At 31.9% G+C, this 22,078-nt stretch overlaps 1 protein-coding gene across 2 annotated transcripts in view; it reads left to right on the top strand.

Moving 5' to 3' along the window:
- LOC105782105 (ubiquitin receptor RAD23c) overlaps window positions 1–16,063 on the top strand; it is a 66,766-nt gene extending 50,703 nt beyond the window's left edge. Inside the window, exons 1-12 of one of the 2 annotated variants that reach the window (XM_012606601.2) lie at window positions 11,052–11,219; window positions 12,161–12,322; window positions 12,696–12,749; window positions 13,473–13,543; window positions 13,621–13,668; window positions 13,825–14,002; window positions 14,535–14,687; window positions 14,770–14,838; window positions 14,938–14,985; window positions 15,106–15,215; window positions 15,306–15,384; window positions 15,652–16,063. In XM_012606601.2, the coding sequence (XP_012462055.1) occupies window positions 11,154–11,219; window positions 12,161–12,322; window positions 12,696–12,749; window positions 13,473–13,543; window positions 13,621–13,668; window positions 13,825–14,002; window positions 14,535–14,687; window positions 14,770–14,838; window positions 14,938–14,985; window positions 15,106–15,215; window positions 15,306–15,384; window positions 15,652–15,768 (1,155 nt within the window). In that variant the 5' untranslated portion in view covers window positions 11,052–11,153 and the 3' untranslated portion in view covers window positions 15,769–16,063. Of the gene's footprint in view, window positions 1–11,051; window positions 11,220–12,160; window positions 12,323–12,695; window positions 12,750–13,472; window positions 13,544–13,620; window positions 13,669–13,824; window positions 14,003–14,534; window positions 14,688–14,769; window positions 14,839–14,937; window positions 14,986–15,105; window positions 15,216–15,305; window positions 15,385–15,651 lie in introns of those variants that run through there. The other variant, XM_052625921.1, reaches the window with a different exon arrangement.
- Window positions 16,064–22,078: the final 6,015 nt, after the last annotated feature.

Raw genomic sequence — 22,078 nt, forward strand, 5'->3', positions numbered from 1 at the left:
TGTGAAATTTGTGAGTTTTACAATAAAATGTTTTCCTTGAAAACACAAATTTAACAAGTTTAAATGACATAAATATGGATAATATTGTGAACTACTTAACTGAAGAGAGGGGTGAGTGGAATCATTGACAGCATACCGGTCTACCGATCAATTTTAATCAAGCAATAATGTTCCCTACTATGAATGTTTCTAATGTAAATACTTTCTAAGCCATTTTGTTATATGGTAATTTGCAGAATAAATAGATATGCATCGGGGAATGGAGCATGAAACATTGTATCAATGACTAGAAGGTCGGGGTTTTCTTCCCTCACCTAGTGACGACAATACGCAAAAAGGCTAAAGTTCCAATGGAAGCGAATGAACAATTCACGAGGCCAACGAAAAGCTTAATAGGTGACTCTCGTATACATAGTATGTCAAGCTCAAGTGGAAAAAAATAAAGGATTGGAACCAGCGAAGAAAGCAAAAGATGGATGTCCTGGCATCTCTGAAAAGAAAAAAGGTATCAAAAGCTCGAAAAGGAAGTGAAATCTCGAACAACGAATGGCTGATTAGATGGATGCAAGAAACAGTCCCAGTTATTCAAGAATTTGCATGGAAAAATGGTATGAGAATACCAAAATTACTGCCACCCAAATATGGCCCTATTCGATCCCATAACAGATCCAAAGAGTAATTTTATATTTTTTTTTGTTTTTGGTTTTGAATTTTCTATGTAGGAACCTTTCATGAAGGAAAAACTACATTTACGAGCTTTCAACGATTAAGGAAGTAGTACCCACCATAAGAATACGTCAATGTCACAATCAATTGGGTAACTTCATTCCTAATCTATTTAAGGGTTGCACATTAGGGACAATATGCTATCTAAAGTGTGGGGGTAACATAGGAAATTTTAGTTTCAGTTTTACACTTTTTCATTTATTTTTCTTGTCAAAAGTGTGCTTGAGTTTGTAAAAATACAAGTGATTGGTTAAGAGCATGCATATAGGGTGATTGTATTTATGATAAATTTGGCATGATAGTGACTTATTTTAAATTTTTAGTTATTAGACTACTAAGTTTTATAAATTACACTGTAAATAGGCATTAAGTAATTGAATATACCAAATGACAGAGAGAATATAGGGAAATGAGCATGCTAGTATGTATGATAAATGGCTAAATTGTGATTACTTGATTGATTAAATTTATGAATATTGAGATACCTAGGGATGACCTAAGACAATGTTTGGTATACACCTAGAGCTAAAAAGCCAACCTTATTCATGAATCCTTAAAACCCATATTTGAGCTAGAAAACTCTTCTTGATAAACCTTCATGCAAAACCAAAGCCAAAATATGAACTTGTACTTGCCTTTTTTCTTTGGTCCATGAAATGCACGAATTTAGACATCCTGTCATATGTATTGAGGGATAAGTAGAGACATCATGGTGGTTTTGTAAATATAAGAGTGAAATAGAAAGGAGAAATGTGATATAGTTATTATAAGGTTCAGCCAAAATGTGTAAAACAAAAGAAAATTTCAGAAAAAAATCAAAATGAGTAGAAAAAGTACTTGAACAATTGAAAACAAAATCATTGTGAGTGGGAATCATTGGAAAAGTCAAAAGTGACTCCAAAAGTAAATGTAAGGCCCCAAAAATAGGTCCAGTAGTTTCGAGTAAGTTTACCGAGTTTCGAGTGAAAATTGAGAATTCATCGGGTTAATTAGCGATTTATATTCTTAATTAGTTAGCTTAACTTTATCTAAAAATCGTTAAATAATATTTGAAAAATAAAATATTTTTAGAAAAATTAATTTCAAAAAATAAAAATATTTTTAGAAAAATTAATTTTATGGTTTTAAATAATTTTTGGGTAAAAATAAATATTTTGGGTTAAATTGGAATATAAAAATAATTTAAAATAGGGGTTTAATTGGGTGATTTAAAATATTAATTAAATGAGACTAATTTGAAAAAAAAAAAGGGGAAATGTGTAAGAGGTTTTATAGAAAATAAATCATATTTTCAGAATTTTAGAGGGAAATGAGCAAATTGTAAAACAAGGGAAAAGGGGGAGTGGCCTAATGGCAAATTTCCCAAATTTTGAAAATCAGGTGGGGGTTTTAAGTTTTAAAAACTCTGCAACTACCTCACTTTTCACTCATTTTTCACCTGAATTGAGAGCGCTCTCTCTCTCTCTCTCTTCTCTCTCTCTCTCTCTCTCTCTCTCTCTCTCTCTCTCTCTCTCTCTGCTTATTTTCATAAACCAAATATCATAGAATAGATTTAAACATTTTCTCTCCCAAAATTCTCCCTAAAATCTCTCAAAATAATTTTAAAAGTTGGGCGAAAAATCATCCGAATTTCTTCAAGCATTTTGATTCAAACTTCCAAATCAATGATTTGAGTTCAATTGAAGGTAATTCACATCTTTAAACTTTTTTTAAGTTGATTTCAATCGTTATTTATTAATTAAAGTGATTATAATGGATTTTTAACTTTAATTTCTTCTTCCTTGAACTTGAGGATCAACAATGGTGGATCTTTAATTTTGAGTTGGAATCCAAATATTAATAGATGTGAAAGCTCAAAATAGGTCTAATAAGAGGTTTTTAATCTTAAACCAAAAGATCAAACATGTTTTATGGATCAATTTTGATAAACTCGAATTTGATGAAGAACATAGATGATTTTTTCGAAAAATTATGAAACAGATTAAATGATGAAATTAATACTTAAAATACATGTTATTGGACTAGGAATGAAGATTAGAAGTGGTTTGAGGTGCTGAAAAGGGAGTTTAGTTGAGGAATTCCACATTTCGACTTAGTTTTCAACATCGGTAAGGGAGTTTAGAGCAATGATCTAGATTCATATTCTTTATCAAATTTCGTTTTTCTTGTTATTATTCTTAGTTTGTAATGCATACTTTATCTCTATTAAAACTTCACATCAAGAGGAGGAACATGCAAATCAGAATTGAAGCCCAAACTTGCTTGTTTGAAGCCCAAACTTGCTTGTTTGAACACTTTGTTTTTTACTTAAAGAGTTAAGTGTGGAGGTGAGTGATATTGAGAGAAATTTGGTAAATTGGCCTAATTATGTGTTAAATTAAAGGTTTAATTGGTTTTATTAACGACTTAACTATATATTGGATGGTTGGATTTGCAAAAATAGGTTTTATTTTATAAAAGAGCGAAATGGCAATTGGTTTGGTAAGTTGTGTATTATGCTTTTAGCATGATTAAATTTTATAGAATAAATTGATATTTGGAGCATGAATTGTTGATTTATTGAACATTTGATAAATGTGTTCAATTGGTATATGAATATTGGGAAAATGATATTTGCCATGATTAATTTTATTGATGTTAAAATTGCTTAGCGACATGCTTTTACTTGCATTTTAACATCCTAAATTAAGTGATTAAACAATAGATTTGATGCCTTGTATGTATGATTATATTGGCAACATTGCATGGTGATCCATTGGATACAGTTGGCATGCCATATTTGTGAGTACTCACCATTATTTGTGATATTGTGAGCCTATGGCTCTTGGTGGATTGATTTGTTTGGAGTAGATAAGGGAGTGTTGAGCTTGAGTCTTCACTCACCAGGTTATTTGAAGCGCTATAAAGGAGCATGTGGCTTTGGCCCACTCAATTCGGAGGACTGTATTTGATTTGTGGGAGTTCGGAGATGCGTTTATCCAATATATGATCACACGTTTACTTATTGTCATGGATGTATTATGTCAATATAATTGATTGATTGTGCCAATATAATTGAATGTTATGTGTTAAAAGATGCTTTTATATGCCATGAAAAAAAATTATTCTTAATTATTCTTAATAGTATGTGATGTTATGGCGAAATATTAACATGTTGTGACTGAAAATTTAATGCTTAATTGCTTTGATTTATGACTGAAAATTTAATGCTTAATTGCTTTGATTTATGCCTGATTGGGTACAAATTACTTGATGTTTTTACTATCATTCATTGAGCTTTTTAAGCTCACACCCTCACATTACGTGCAGACAATTTTCGGGCGGAAGGAGTCGAGAAGCGAGTGCAAGGGCAATCCAAGAATAAGGCTCGGTAGTGGCTTAAAAATTTTACTTTAGAGACTATATAGGGCATTGTGATGCTTTTGGGACTAGTGTTATTTTACTTGTAATGGACATTGGACATTAAATTTTGGACTTTAATTTTGGTGATTTTATAGTTGCTTTGTCTAATTGATGTTTGATTTATGGTATGTTGATGAGTGTTCGTACGGTGGTTGATAACACGATGAATGAAGCATGTATTTTGTACTAACAATGTTTAATTGAAGCTTACCATAGAGTGGATTGCTTGCGACTAAGGTATGTAGCTTGTGTGAATTAATTGGTGTTTGCTAAGCGTGTAATTGGGTGTTAAATTTTGATTAATTGTTGCATATGTGTTGTAAATAAATTAAATTGGAGACGTGTGGATGTTTATGGTGATTAATTGTAACTATTTCAAGTTTAATGTGTAAGTAAAATATGTAAAATCGGGTAATTAAAATGGATTTTAAACAAAATAGGTGCAGTGGTTTGCACACGGGCGTGTGTCTTTTCACACGGGAATGTGGGTTTTGGGGGGTTTAATTTTTCGTTTTTGTAATCTAGTATTCTAATTTGCTTAATTTATAATTTAGTCCTAAAACTTGATTAGATTAATTAAAGCCTTTGATGATAGGGAAACTTGGTAATATTTTAGACTTGTAACTATTAATATTTGGTAGAAACAATCTTAATTTTTAATTTGAAAATGTACTAAAAGTTTGTGAAAGTTACGATTTAGTCCCTAATAATAAAACCTAAATTAGATATAGTAAATGAACTTGAATTAAGTTGAAATTTTTAGGGCTTGCATAATTTGAATAAAAGAAGGTAGATAACTATTTAGAAATAAAATCAAGATAGTTTAACCTTAGGCGGTAAAATAACCAAAATACCCTTATGTTTAAATATTTAGAAAAAGTTTTAAAATGGTTCACAAATTGCTTCCGTATTAATAAATGATAGTTAATTAGTCATAAATGAGGTATTATAAGGTTGGGGTGCACGTCGGGTGGTCGTCAGCTAGAGAGTCAATTCGGTGGCTAATGTAATGCTTCGAATTCGGGTCGGTCCATCCCAGTCGGGTTTGGGGTGTCACAATAAAAGTCACAAAATTAGAAACCTCAACAATTAGTGCACAAAAAATTGTGAGCTAACCATAGTTGCTTTATTATACCGTGACTTGCTATATGGAGAAATAAGGAAAGTAAAAGAATGAGAAATAAGGTGGTGAGCAGGCAAGGGATATTAAGGGGAAGAATAGGGAACAATGGATGTGCCAAACTACTTTTGTGCTTGAAATTGTTTTGATGCCCTTTTTATTAAATTCCATACCAACCTTAAGCTTTAGAACGTTACAAGTCGAAAAGTCCTATGTGACGTTGATAAATCTATTCATGAATGGACATTATATCAAGTAATTGCAATAATGGTTGTTTGTATTCTGTTAGTATAATCAAATTACATGTATGATTTAGCAATGGATCCATATATTTAAGGACCTTATTGTTTATATATTTTGTAATATACTGAATTTAGGGGTTTGAAGTTGAGAATGTTAAGTCATTGATGTTGGATTGTCGGTACGCCCTGTGACACAACGAAAAATTTATTCCGATGATCACCATCAAAGGATCAAAGTACGAGGAATGAATCGGGTTGAAACATAATTGGAAATATACCTTTAGCAATCTAATTTCCTTTGTGGTGTCGATTCCAAGCCGTAACAGAATCATTTTGGCATCTACGTAATCCACTCAGTCAAGCATGAACAATAAAACTCTTTGAACTTTTCAGAGAGAATTCAGACTGGCTGCTAGACCTCTTGAATTTTTCCTTACTTCTCAATCGCATCATCAGGGATCTTTTTCCTTTTATTAATTACCTATAATAAAAACGGAATAATTCCCTTTTACTTCTAGAGAAAATCATGGAAGGTATTAAAGTTTTCTTCTGTCCAAAAGAATATTAACTTTCATAAATATTAACTCTGGAAAATAGTTGCGAATCGTATTCACTAGGCGATATGTTAGTCAGGCGATATAGTCCGCCAGACGATACTGTCCACCAGGCGATATTGTCTGCCAAAGATGTATATAGGAAGGTATATGGCCAACATTTTGTATGAAGTCTATTCGCTTTAACCATAGGGTGTGACCTTGTAGGTTATTGTAACAGTAGTAGTAATACTAAAACATTTCTAATGTTACAAGCAATGAGTGGCATCTAGTAATGCATCATTGCTACCTAAGTTACAAGAAGTTGTGATTCGACATAAAATTTCTATGATAAACTTTTATCCTTTATATCTAGATTGGACGCAAGTCATGGTATAGTCACACTTGTATAGTCCAATCTCATAGTTCTTGATATTTTGAGTAGACTAAAATAAACAAATAAGTGCGATATCTCATATCAACTTATTTGAGTATGGCCATGCATTTCTAGTCTCACTTCATCAAATGGCCCAAGATATTACTCCCATTATGTATGAGGGATAAATCAGATTTTGATCAATCATATCCCACTACATGGTTTGTGGTATATCCAATATCAGTCTTTATAGTACAACTTTGACTACATCAAAATATACAACTCATGATGTTAGGACAATGGTGATTTCAAGTCTGAGGATCATATACATAGTTATCACTATGAGTAATGTTGTGATTATTACATAATAATCTAAGAAACATACTCACAGTGGGTCAATCCAATATGTTGTTCTCTAACACATACTCATGTATTGATTTTGACATCCCTATGTCAATGACGACACTTTGTCATCAATCAACTACACATTAGTCTCAATGTATTATCGCTGTCCAAACCCACAATAATACTTGACTAAGGAATTTTTAAGAATAATCATATTATTCTCAGGACTTTATTATTTATAAGTTTATTTATACACACAAAAATTGAAATAACAATGGCAATGTCTTATATTAACAACGTCAATGTCTTATATTAACAACAAGGTAAAGACGAGTATGTAATTACAATAATATCATGCCATAATTACATGTATATATGATTATTCCTAGTTATGTGTTCCAAAACTGGTATTTGTATCATATTTGCTCAAGAGTTGTGTTTTATTTTTCAATTTTTATGTTTTCTTGCTTGAGGACATGCAATGACTTAAGTGTGGAGGAGTTTGATCTACCGCAATTTGTTGTAGTAGATTAAACCATTTTTCATACTTAGCTTGAATAAAAGAAATTTCATCATGTTTTACTTAATTTTTCACTTTTAGTTATCAAATAATAAAAAGTGTAATTTGATTTGTTTATATGACTTTAGGGGCAAAAATAGGCCTAAAGGAAGACTAACGTGTTTCGTGAATGTGCAGGACACCATTCGAAAGCATGAAAACACGAGCTGGTCACCATGTTGCAACACGGAGGTTCAACGATGCAACATAGTGAGCAAGACACCTAAAATAGAAAGATTGCCTTTGGCGTCCCGACATAGCTAGAGGATGTCGCGACACAGCCTTGAATCTGAGCCTGAGCAAAGTAAACTACCACCAATGTTGCGACACCGGCTTGACGTGAAGAATTAATAAGCTAAGAGTGTTTTGGTCCGCACAATGAACTTTAACATAAAAACGCCGGCCAGACTAAAGCTATGGACGACAACCAACCCTAAATCTATAAATAGGCTTTACTGAACACTTCTTAGACAACTTTTCTGTGTCTTTAAACTTTTATTCTAGTTTAGGTTGTAAGTTTTATTTAGTTTTCAGTTTATTTTAACTTTTGTCTGGCAGAGAATCTGATTGGTAGATTCATTATTCTTGTGGATTTTTATTTTTTCAAATCATCAATACAATTTAGGATTTCTCTTAAACTTTTACTCTTGATTTATTCTTCATGTTTATCTTTTTTATCAAGTTTATGTTGTTTATGAGATTCATGAGGAACTAATCCTCTTGTGGGGAATTAACGAGTGGACGCGAGAGTACTTAATTTTTGTGTAAGGTTTCTTAGCAAATCAACTTTTTAGGATAGGAAGAACTTAAACCCTAGGCCTGACAACCTTAGGAAGTCATCTAGGTGGCAATGAACCAAAAATTTGTATTGCCTATCTGTGAACCCCTTACCCCAATCAGGTCTCGACTGTGAGGTCGAGAGATAAGTAGTTCTTATGGACTCGTTAGTTTAGTGGAAGATCAAGTGATCCTACTAGGTTAGTGACTAGTTGGTTGAGTAGAGCTCAACATAGGATTTAGTTATGAGCACTAAAGTGAGTTAGTCTTCCATGCTTAGATTTGAGTGATTCAACAAATTAGTTTTCCATTTTTTATTATTTTATGTTATTTATTTATTTTTCTTATAAAATAATTTCTCTTCACTTTATGTTTTAGTGTAATGTAATTTAATTAAAATACTAATTAGATCTATTACGTTAGAGATATTATTAATTTAGTATTCGCCTCCCTTGGGTACGATCCTCGAAGTACTCTCCTACTTCATTGTAAAAAACTATATTACAACCTGACCTATATACTTGCAAAAATTGTCTAACTCTTATTTGGTTGCAAGAATTATACTCTAAACGTTAATACATCTGGAGGTGGTCAAATACACAACCACATCGTGCATTCAGAGAGCATACCAACAATCATCTATATATATCCATGGTATTATGCATGCATAGTTTACCCTTTATCGTAATCATATACAACCATGGATTTTAGACTGGACTCAAAACAAACACTCGAGCAAAACATTTAGCAGCATGATAACAAAAAATAACCAAAATAGATTCCAGAAACTCACCTTAAGTCCTTTGTCCTCGCCAGCTTAGCTTGTCCAAACACCAGAGTCTCTTTCGTCCTAGAAGCTAAGTATGACAACCATATATATTGGTTAAACCGAAAGTATTCAAATCTTAAAACTTAGAATTCAGTATCATTCAAAAGCTTCCTAGAGATTTCAGAAATCCTTATTTCCCTTTCTCAATCCATGAATACAAAAAGATAGAAAGACTTACTAGTTCCTTAAATTCTCTACTCCCTAACCTCAATCCTCACGATCACTGCCCCATGCAATATTTCATCAATTTTCTCTCATTCGGAGCAACCAGAAAAGACGATGGAGAAGGAAGGAAAGTAAAACAGAAATGAGGAGAATTCTGCCTTCAAAATAATCCTCCACTCTCATATATATAACGATTCTTATGCACGGCTCAAGGCCCCAAGTAACCATCCATCGGCTATCATTTTGTCTCCCACTAAGGAATCAGCTGGTTCCAACGTAACCAAACTAGAATTGGTTCCCAACTAATTACCATTCAACCACCAAAATTTTCCAAGTTTTCCAGTAAAGCCCTCCAACTTACTATTTTATTCAATTAACTCTTAGCTCTCCATTAATTTCTGGGACTTAAAGAAAACCGGGTGTGACAAATATCGTAGCAAGACTAAAAACAACCTTATTGTTTTATGACCCTCTAGATGGTCCAATTAGTTATGATTTTTCTATTTTTTATAATTAATCCCTGATGAGATTCTCTCTTATTTTGGAAGAGGCCTTCAGCCCTCCCATTAGGAAAACAATTATGTAATCTTTCTTTTTTATCCAAGTTCATTTTATTACCAAAAAGAAAAAAAAAGTAGTAGTATCTTTAGTTTCTTCTAGTGTCACGGGTAGCACAAAGAAGCCCGCAACCAAAGCACACTTTGATGTTCCCTTTTGTTCATTGGGGGTCATTTGGCCTGACAAGATTGACCCATTCCTTGGAAGAGACTCAAGGCCTATCTGCTTGGATCCTAGCTAAATTGTAAGCATTGTATTTTACCAAGGTAATTATTGTAAATCCTAAAGGATAAACATGTATAGAATTTGAATCCCTTAGGACTCTCTTATTGTAGATAAGAACTAATCTCAACCATTAATGTAATTCGATCTGTACAGTTGGATTTGAGGGAGCTAAACTATAAATAGAGTCATCTCCCTTCATTTGTAATAATTCCATTCTTGAGTTAAAGAATATATTGAGAGCATTTACTCAAACACTTGGTGTGCGATATTTCTTTTTGGCTTTTTTGTTCATTCTTTGCTCTTTCGTTTTTAGTTTGCTTCCATTTTGCTTTGGTGTATTAGAGAATTTCTGCAAAAATTTTCATTTTTCCAGAGTAGGCTGACTTGGACAGGAATTCAACCCAAGAAATTGCCTAAAGCCGCGCGGTTTGCCAAACTAAATTTCTAGCCCCATGACATTAATAATACCATATATTCCTTGATGGTCAACATTTCTCTCCATCTCCTATATATAAATGGTTAAAATGTGCTACAAGTCGCTGTACGTTTCAAAAATTAGGAATTTAGTCCATATACTTCTATATCATTGATTTTAGTTCCTCTACTTTTTAGATTTCAAAATTCATTTAAGTCCAATTGTTAACATTTTTTTTGGTGACATTTTGAAATAAAATACTCAATTGATACCCATGTAATAAAAAAAGACTTTGTAATTAAATTGAATTTAACAAAATAATAATAATGTTAACAATTAAACCTAAATTTTAAAATAGGGATAAATTTTAAAATTATACATGAACTTTGATTTAATGTGTAATTGTATAAAGAAACTTTAATTTGGTGCAATTATACATGTGAAACTCTAATTGTGGTTCAAATATATACTTGAAACTTTAATTTTGATTAATCGTACATATTTAAAAAATAATACATCAATTTATTTTTATTTGGGAAAAATATATTTATTTATGTATGCAATATATAAATATAAAATGATGTTATATCAATAATTGTGTTAATTATTTACAAAATTGGATCAAATCAAAATTTTATATATAAAATTATACAAAATCAAAATTTATATATATAATTATATATTAAACCATAATTCATATATAATTTTAAAATTTATCCCTTTAAAATATGAAAAGTATAAAAATAAATTCCTTCAATTAAGAGTACAAGGTTCATATTCTCAATTTTCAAAAAGTATAGGTACTTGTGCCACATTTTAACCTATATAAATAGGATCGGCGGATTTAGACCAACGGAGTGAAAGATCGAAATTGGCAGAAGATGAAGGTTTCCGTCAAAACTCTCAAAGGCACTCACTTCGATATCGAAGTCAAACCCGAAGATGCGGTTCGCTTCTCTCTCCCTCTTTTTCCAGGGCTTTTACGTTTCTTGACTAGGGTTTTCCGTTTTCCCCTGCATTTGAACATTAATTCGCGTTCATCTAGGACTGTATTAGTTGGACTTATTATGCACGTAGTTGAATTACCATGCTTGACATGTGAAATCGGAGATCGTGAATGATTTGTTCAATTTTAGTGTCTAATTCATTGAATATGTTTATTTAGCTTGTGAATAGTCTAGCTACTTCGATTAAGTTTTAGTGGACTGATACTCGTGTAGCTTGAACGGCGGTATCCTTTTCTTCTGGCGACAATTAGCAATTAAGTACTTCCTACGTAATGCTTTTTACCAGTTCATTGAAATTAGTGAATAATACTTTGATTTCTGGGCTTCATTTTTGTCTTAGTATTTCATTAACTTGTATCATTGAATATTGATGCATAGATTGCCATGTAATTTCTAGTTGTAGTTTGCTAGATTTAGGTTTGAATTTGAGTATACACAAGCTTTGATCATTGCCATAAGCATCTCATATTTTGCAATGCTCTTTCACTTCTTTTTAATTAGTGTGGTTATGAACACTGGATTAAATGTACAGAGGCTTCTTTTAATAGATCTTCTATAACCAAGGATCAAGTTCTGCATTCTATGGTTACATCTAATCAAGGGTTGTGTTTTTTAATGATGTGGATTTTCTAACTATATAAATAAGCTATTATTATTTTTATTGTTTTTTGCTACTTTTTATGCTTTTAAGGTTTATATATACATATATACATACATATATATATGCATGTATACATACATATATATATGCATGTATACATACATATATAAGCACAGACATGAAAGTCTTGGGATAAAATGCATTCTGCCTTCTGCCTTTTTCATTTCTTTGTCACTTGTTATTATACAATTCCGCTGCTAATGCTTGTCAATTCTTTCAGGTTGCGGATGTAAAAAAGAACATAGAAACTGTTCAAGGGACTGATGTTTATCCTGCTTCACAACAAATGCTTATCTATAAGGGAAAAGTTCTTAAAGATGACACGACACTGGCTGAAAACAGTGTCACTGAAAATAGCTTTATTGTGATCATGTTGACAAAGGTGAGATTGTTTACAATATTCTGATTTTTATGTTTGTAATATTTCATCTAACTTGTTCGAACTTTTCTGACCAAAGTATGCTGACTTTGTCCTAATAAATGCCCAACTGACATCATTATTTTTCACACTGCTGTTGAACTTGAAAGTTATCTTAGTTATAACTGATGACGGAGTGTTGTATCCTTATAATTTTCTTTTGAAATCTGGTTGTTTCTTTCCTGTAGGTGCATCTTATAAATCAATTTGTTGCTAAACTAGAAAATTTTCTTTGTGCTACTTTTTGACCTTTTACCTACTTGTATTTGTATCTGAATTTATTTTTCATGACTGTCATTTTCATACTAATATTGTCCTTTTTGCTTAAATAAACTAGAATAAGGGTACAACTGGTGAGGGTTCAGCTGCTTCAACAGCTCCTACAAAGAAAGTAAGATTGTTGTTACCTCTCTTACTACTACTTGCATGCATAATTGGTTGTAAGCAATGATTGTCACTGTACCTTTTGAGCCACATTTCTTGAGACATTTTGCAATAAATATGACATGAAAAGTGTTGGGATTCTGTTTTTTCCATGATGGTAGATGTTCTTTATTTCAATGCTATGAACTAGAACTTGAAGTGATAGTCAAGCATCTTGAACAAATATAATTTGTAAACGAGTAGATCATCAAAAAAGTTATATACAGCAAATAGAATGCTTTTAAGATTTTGGGTTTTTAGATATGGCCCAGGTTTGAGTTGTTTTGTGTCCAACTGCTTTCTATGTTACACTATTGAGCCATAAACATATTGCATAATTTGGAGTTTGAGTTGGTGTTATTACCAAATTCAACCGCCTTAAATGTTTATGAGTTAGTTACACGATCTCTTATCCATGTTTCTCAATTTCACAATTGTTTTCCCTTTCTCCTTTCCAGTAGCATATCAATATGAAAGAATATTGACTCCTTCTTAGAACTATTTAGCTTGAGCTATTAACTCTCACAATCATTATGCAAATTCTGATTTGATCTTCAAATTTCTTTTTGAGTATGAATATAAATTTCTGTTTTCCCCCCACTATACAATCTTTAGGGTATGTTGCTTCTGAAAACTTAGCCTGTATCCAAAGATTATTGTGGAGTGAGTAGTGATTTTGGATTCTTTGTAGGATCCTGAGGCAAGTAATCTGCCAACAGCTCCAGCACCAGCTTCTACTGCACCTGTTGCAACATCAGCTATGTAAGTCCTGCTATTCTACACTTTTGGTCAGATACAGCACCTTTGCAATTGATTAATTGCTTATTATTTTTTTTCAGGGCTGCAGCTGCCGCTGAATCTGCTCCTGTTGCTTCAAGTACTCCTCTGTGAGTAACTTATTCTTGATAGTAATTTTCATGCTTCTTATTTGAAGGATAGAAGCTTTTGATTTAATCGAATTGCTTTTAGTAGGAGAGATCTTGAGTTTTTCCTTGTTTTCCTTTGCATACTTGTAATATCTTGAATAATGTCTTTGGAAACAGGTCAGATTCTGATGTTTATGGCCAAGCAGCATCTAACCTGGTTGCAGGGAGTAACTTAGAGGGAACAATCCAACAGATTCTTGATATGGGTGGAGGGACCTGGGACAGGGACACTGTTGTCCGCGCCCTTCGTGCTGCTTATAATAACCCAGAGAGAGCTGTTGAATATTTGTATTCTGTAAGTACCTTTCTTGTATCTTGAAGAATATGTGCTTTCTTGCGTGCTTCTAGTTGCTGTTGTTTTATTGTTCTCCTTAATGTAGATGTGGGAATAACCTAATAAGCTGAGCTCATCCTGAGAGGTTTTCTTGGAATGATGATTATGCCATTGTCATTTTTAATTTGATGTAATTCTATTTGAAACTTGGCCTTCTCCTTGCCATGATTTATTGGTCAATGATGATTGAATTTCTGCACACCCAAAATATGCCTCGTATCTTTCATTTTGCTGGTCCTTTTTGACTTGGTGGATAAGTTGACTTCACCCCCCAACAAAAAAAAAAAAACAATATGAACAGGAATGTTGGATTTCTATTTCAATCACATGGTGTGTCTTAATTTGTTTTATGGTGGGTTTTAATGGTATTTTATACTGCACCCTTATCTTTCTTTTCTTCTTTTTTTTAAAATATATATATATAACAAGCATGCATTTTGTTTCCTAAGCTGCTTCTTGTCATCGTGTCATAAATTATTGTTGCAAATGCTAGGGCATCCCCGAGCAAGCTGAAGCTCCACCTGTGGCCCGTGCTCCTGTCGTTGGGCAAACCACTAACCCTGCAGCACAACCTCAACAGCCTGCGCAAACGGCAGCTGTTCCTACAAGTGGACCAAATGCAAATCCATTAGACCTCTTTCCCCAGGTAAATTGTCATGCGGTAGACCTTTGATAAATTTGATGATGGGCAAATGAACCAGTGACTTGATGGCCTTTTATTGATACAGGGCCTTCCCAACATGGGTGCAAGTGGTGCTGGGGCTGGCACTCTTGATTTTTTACGGAACAGTCCACAGGTCTCTCTCTTTCTCATTTGGTTGTATATGGGAATGTTAGCATGACTGTCATGTAAATACCTACCTAGAACTACACTCAATATGCAATTCTCTTTTCAGTTTCAAGCTTTGCGAGCAATGGTGCAAGCCAACCCACAAATATTGCAGGTTATTCTCTGGTCCCTTGTTTCCCCTCTTCAATCCTAGTGTGTTTTTCATTGTCTTTTTATCTTTTGCTTTTTACCTTTCACCTTTCCTCAATGTCTCCCTTTTTTATATTTTTGGCAGCCTATGCTTCAAGAGTTGGGGAAACAAAATCCTAATTTAATGAGACTTATTCAAGAGCATCAGGGTGACTTTCTTCGCTTGATCAATGAACCTGCTGAAGGTGGAGAGGGGTGAGTCTTGTTGTTTTTAGTTGCTCATTTCTTGAACTTATATAGTGTGTATGTATATCAAGTGCTTATTTGACATCTCCTGTTGTAAAGAAACATTTTGGGGCAATTAGCTGAGGCGATGCCACAAGCTGTGCAAGTCACACCTGAGGAACGTGAAGCCATAGAACGAGTATGTCATCTTTTACATAAAGGCTGACTTGGATGTGTTCACTATTCTCTGTAATCATGGATTATTTAGCTATCTTCCCCACTGACTCTGGAAATGCCTTCATTTCCTTGGCCTTTATCTGAGTTATGAGATATGCATCACATCTTTCTTTTAGGCAATGGTTTTACTTTTAGATGATTAATAAACTCAAATTTGTTGCATTGATCTTGTGCCTACAAATACTTTTGTAGTCTCCTTATTCTCTTGTGCATTCCCCATCTCTTGCAGCTTGAAGCAATGGGGTTTGACCGTGCAACTGTGCTCCAAGTGTTCTTTGCGTGCAACAAGAATGAGGAACTTGCGGCCAACTACCTTTTAGATCATATGCATGATTTTCAGGATTGAGCTGGTAAAAGAAATGGCTAGGGGAAGTACAATATCATTTTCTCTTTCGTTCTTTGGGTCCATTGTCATTCATGTCCCCCCTCCCCTCCCCCCAAAACTCTACCGACTTTATTCTTAATCAAGTGATGTAAGTGTTTGGTGTAGAGACAAGGGATGTGAAGATGTTAACTTCATTTTTTTCTTTTTTCTTTTTCTTTCCGAAGGACCCATTATCTATAACGTTATATACAAGTTTCTTTCTAAGCTTGTGTGTATTGTACTTCACATTTTATGCTATTATAAGCACTTGCCACAACGAGCTCCCCCAACTTTCAAGTTTTTCGATCAATTTTCTTCCCTAAAATACCTTGTGCATGAATTTGGTAGCCCGTCAGAATGGTTAGAGTTGGCAGTGGAAACTCTAGAACCGTGGAAACAGTGTGAATAATATGCAGTGATGTTGGCCATGTATTACACCTTCATTGTACTCCTAATACATTATTGAATATCAAAATTATCGATGCGCCCTCAAGGTATTAGCGTCTTAGTGTCTCAGCATCTCATTTCATGTAATGTAAATAAATCTCAATCTCAATATCTTAAACATAACCAATTGTATATTTTAATCAAAATTTTTGTTTGAAATGATTTAATGTGTCACATCAATTTACTATTACACTGTTAACAGTAATTAACGTTCGGTAACTAAAATGTGCATGAATTTGGTAGGCCGTAAGAATGGTTAGAGTTGACAATGGAAACAATAGAACCATGGAAACTGTTCAAATAATATGCAGTGAAATTTTTGGTCGCAAAACATGTAAAATTTTGCTATTTGAAGAACTTGTTGGCCATGTACACTACTCTAAGATGTGGCAAAATGGTTCGGGATTGGGTTATTTTTGGATTTGGATCATTTAGGGTTTGACTAGAACTTGATTCAAATTATTTAAGTCTTAATTATATATATTTAATCAGTTCCTCTTTTAGTTCAAGATAACTTTGTATGGATTGCTAGCTTAATACAACTTTGTACGGAATGCATGATAAAAGTTGCATAAATGAATGTATGAAAACGATTAAGAGAAATAAATTCAATGTATTACTATAGAGAAATAAAGGTATGTTAATAATGTAAGAAATAATAAAGTGATAATTTAGTAGTGAATTTAGTAATGTAACAAAAATAACATACCATTATGAATATTGAATTTAGTAATGTAACAAATAAAGGTATGTTGTAAAAAATACATACGATTATGAATATTGAATTTAGTAGAGAATATATAAATAAATGTATGTCACTAATGTAAGAAATAATAAAGTGATAACTTAGTGATCAATGAATTTCATGAAACTAAGGATTAAATTATTAAGAGTGAAAATTTATTTATTTGTCATAAATTGATAAGTGAATAGATGTGGTATAGTAAAATTACTATAGAGAGGACTAAATTGTAAAGTGTATAAAAGGTGTTATGTGAAATTAATATTGTGATTAAAGACTTAAAATTTAAAGTGTATAAAAGTTACTATGTGTGCTAAAATAGTGAAATAAAATATTTAAGTGAGGCGTTATAAGAAAGTAAAGTGTTTAATGATAGTGAATTGAAATCTAAAGTGCTAAGTGTTGTGAATATATGTTATGCTTATATTTTTATGAATTGTGAATAAAGTGAACATGTGAAATAAAAATGTAGTGAATGTGTTTATGTGATTCAAATTGAATAAGTAATATGATACAAAGTGATATATGTGTAATATATCAAGTATGTTATGTGAAACTGATATATGAATAAATACCTTAGTGAACTCAGAGGAAATATGATATATGATAATGAAATGATTTGTAGTTGAGAGGGGCTGGGGGTTCGGATGGGAACCAAGTTAGTGATACAGGGGTTTGGAGGGGATTAGAAAAGGAGGATTAGGTTATGTGATGTGTTTGCTAGAGTTCCTGTATATTTTTCTAGATTTCCCGTTATCATAGTTCCGTTATAGACAGAGAGTTTGTCTTTGGCCTAGATTTTTGCATTGTATCGAAATTATTGAACTCCTTTGAGATTCATTAAGAATTCAAAAGTGATATGTGAAAGTAAAAGTGTATGAGGATGTGTAATAATATGTGAAAATAAAATAAAAGTGAACATGTGAATTAAGTGTTTATGTTATTTTGTGAAATGAGAGAAAGATCTTGATACGTGAATGTGAAAGTTAATTAGTGATAATATATATTAAACTAAAAACTATAAATTATAAAGTTAATTTAAATGATTTTATGTTTTGGAAATGAATTAAAGTTTAACTATATCATGGAAAGAAATTGTGTGAATAAATATTATTAAAATTAATTTTTTATATATATAAGGTAAGATTGAATTCAGTTGAGTACTTACTAAGCTATTCACGTAGCTTAACGCGTTTTTTTTAGGTGATGGATAAATTTTGAAAAGAATCGAGGATTGCTACTTCAATTTGGCATGTATTTAGGTTTATTAGTAAAAAATGTGAATTGTGTGTGAATGACAATGTTTTGTGCTATAAGTTACCTTGATTAGAATGAAACAAGAATATGTTTCAGTGGTGAGTTTAGTGTTTAAATGGTGGGTTTAGTGTCTAAATGTAGCATCTCTTACTCGGTTTAGGTGAGGAGTGTTACATTGATGTTGCAACCTAGAGTTCTCTAACCTCAATGTCGTGACATCACTTTTGCATGTCGCGACATTGCTTGTTCATCTTAGCCAAGGAGACAACCTCGATGCACCTCAAATGTCACGATATTCAACCTTCAATCTCACAACATGGAGCTCTCTGATGTCAAAGCTGCGCCATTGGTCTTGTAATGTTGCAACATTGACCCTAGACCTGGGTTGAAGAAACCAAGCGAGAGACTTCCATCCCTCAATGTCATGACTTAGAGCCTTTTGATTCACATGTCGTGACATTGGTCCTGTAATGTCACCGCATCGGGTTCATCACAACCAAAACCAAAAGGATAACATGAAGACTTTTTGGGTCAAACTTGTCTTAGTTAAGTTTAATGATAGGGACATTTTTGTAATTGAAGAATTATCATTACTGTAATAGCCCAATTTTCAGTAGTGTCAGAACAGTGATTTGAGATCACTAAATCCGATGAAAATTTTAAAAAAATTATTAATTAATAATTATAAGTTAAGCGTGATTTTAGAAATATATTTGAATTAGTGAATTTTGTGATTTAAAAGAAATTATTAGGTAAATTGGGTCGAAAACGAGGTATCGAGACCTCAATATTATAAATCGAGCCATAAATATTTTTATAAATATTTACGAGTGTCATTAGGGTAGTATTAAAGTTTCGTTAAGAAATTTTAATGTTTCGATGGTTAATTGATTAAAAGGATAAAATTGAAAAAATATATTCCGAGACTCCATTTCGGTAAATTGGACTCGTAAATATTTATCATAAATATTTACGAAGTTAGTTGTGTAGTTAATTAGGTTTTAATTAAGTGAATTTGTCTAAATTGAGGTTAATTATGAAAATGATTAAATTGCAATAGAGATAAAAGTTTAATTATAGATTAAAGAAAAATTAAAAGGACCAAATAGGAAATTATGCCTTTTCTAAAGTTGAGGCGGCATAAGTAGATATTTTATTTAAAATCTAAAGTTCAAATATATTATAATATTATAATAATATTACAATATTACTTAAAAGTTAAGTATATATATTATATATTATATTATATAATATTATATAATAAAAGAAACAATGAAATAAAAGATAGAAAAGAGAATAGAAACATAATAGCAAAATGAAAACAGGGAGAAAGGAAAGAAAAAAAGGGAAGGAAAGAAAGAAAATTTGGGATTTTAAGGTTCAAGGTTTGATTGGTAAGTCAATTTAGTCTCTCTTTTTTCTTGTAATTTTGATATTTTTGGAATCCTATAGCAAAATACTACTTGATTTAAGTTGAAAATTTGAAAGTTAGTAAATTTTTAGATGTTGTTTATGTTGAATAAATTGAAGAATTAGGGATTAAATTGATTGAATTTCAAGTTAGAAGTTAGTAAAAGGTTGATTTGTAAAATAAAACATAAGTTTTGAATTAATAAGGACTAAATTGAGAGAATTTTAAAATTAGGGATTTATGGTGAAAATGAAGAGTTAAAATGAGTTTATAGTAAGAATTAAGAGAGAATATGGAGTTAGATTGGGAAAATAAAATTAGTATTGATAAGGGATTAAATTAGAATTTAGGTAAAGTTTAGGTATAAATAAAAATATTTTGATGAAATTGTGTATTAATGATTTTTAATTGTTTAATTACGTAGCTAATGTAGTGCAAAAGTCATTATCCGAGAAAGGAAAGGAAAAGGTGGACAAGGAGTGATTCGAGAAAATTTCGATTAGTATTACCATAATTGAATTTAATTATTAATTGTTAAAATTAAAACTAATATACATGATAAGCAAATTGAGGTAAGTATCATGATTGAATTGAATGATAAATACGTATTGGTATTGAATTTATTAATAGTAATTGTTGAATTTTGAATAATATGTTTAATAAATAAAAATAAGGTGAATATCGATATTGAATTAAATGATATTGAATTGTTTGTGAATTGAAATAATAGATGTTTTGAATTGATTGAATATTTGAAATTGTTGTGGAAATGAATTCGAAATTGGAAAAGTAAAATAATACCCTATTAACTTATCGAACTAGATTGGATACAAATGGCATGCCATAGGATTTGTGATGTGATGAGGAGATTTGTAGTTCGTCCGAGAAGATGATTCTGTTAATATATGCTTCGGTTTATCTGAAGAGGCATCTAATGCCTTATTGGTGTGTTTGGGAGGATATGATATACTGGTGTGTTAAGGAGGATTTATATTATTCCGGGTGTGTTAGGTTGGATATTCTGGTGTGTTTGGTTGGATTCGTGTATCTTAGGTTGGATATTCTGGTGTGTTTGGTTGGATTCGTGTATCCGTCAAGGTCCGAGTCTTGTTAATAGGGGTAAATAATTGAAATGAGAAATTTTGAATAAGTGTGATTGATTGAGCTATGAAAAGAAATGAGAAAGTGAAATTGTGAATTGATATGTGAATTAGAAATCGAGATATGAGATTTGAATATATGAACCCAAAGTTCATGATGTGATTAAGAATAAATTTTTGTTATATGATATTAGTGAGTACAAATTGCAATAGAATTGATATTGAATATAGTGATAAATTGAATGAATTGTATATGAATTGAAATGAACTATTGGAATGAGATGTGAAAATCCAATGGAATTGAGATAGTGAAATAAGGTATGAATACAATTCAATACAAGATTTGAAATATTGCTTCTTGTTATTAATTATCAAGTTGATTTAAAGTATGAGAAAATTAATGAATAATTGTAGACATAAATTAAATGTATATAATTTATCGATTAATGTTATAAATTTGAATTATGGTAATACCACTGAGTATACCCATACTCAAAGATACTGTTGTTTCGTATGCGAGTTAGTAGAAAGCCGATTGTCGGTCCGCATCCGAGCAATCCTGACCTCAGAGAAATTTTAGTGATGTACCTTTCTTTTGATAATGTGACATGTATCTAGGTGATGTATTGATTAAAGTATGCTATGTATGTTATTTATTTGTGAATTAGTTATAAGTTATCCGATATGTTCGGTAATGCTCCGTAACCTAGTTCTGGCGACGGATAAGGGTTGGGGGTGTTACAATTACTTTGTCTATAAATACCATCATTAATAAACTATTTAGGGAGGTTAGAAAGTTAATATAGTTTTTAAATTAGATTATTTTTATATAATTGCTAGAACTTTAGGTTAAATTAGCACAAAGATCATTTTCTAGGTTAGTTTTATTTTTTACAAAATGTCTTTCAAATCTTTGTTTTACTCTTTTCAATTGACAATTTTATCAATTGGGCATTCAATAATTTCGAAGATTGAAGTTTTTTCTACCGTGGAATCAAGAGTTCTTCTACACTAATCCTAAGCATTTCTCAACTTTTACAATTTCATCCTTACACTTTGTTTTTATTGTATGAAATTAAATTATTTATTTATTTGCATTATTCTATGAAATTTCGGTTCGAATTATTAGAGCTGTCATCCTGGGAGTACAAGCAACCCAAACCGTCAATAGAAGAACCATCCGAGCTAGACCTAAAGGTTGTGAAAAGGCATATGAAGGATATCGAGTAGACTATTTCAAATAGTCGAGGTAATTATCCTTCTTCGTACACTTACAAGTTATTGCTAGGAGTAACTGAAAATGTGTCTATCAAGGGCTAGAGGAGCTTGATTCAA

This window comes from Gossypium raimondii, chromosome 13 (genome assembly GCF_025698545.1).
Source record: "Gossypium raimondii isolate GPD5lz chromosome 13, ASM2569854v1, whole genome shotgun sequence".
Taxonomy (NCBI): Eukaryota; Viridiplantae; Streptophyta; class Magnoliopsida; order Malvales; family Malvaceae; genus Gossypium; species Gossypium raimondii.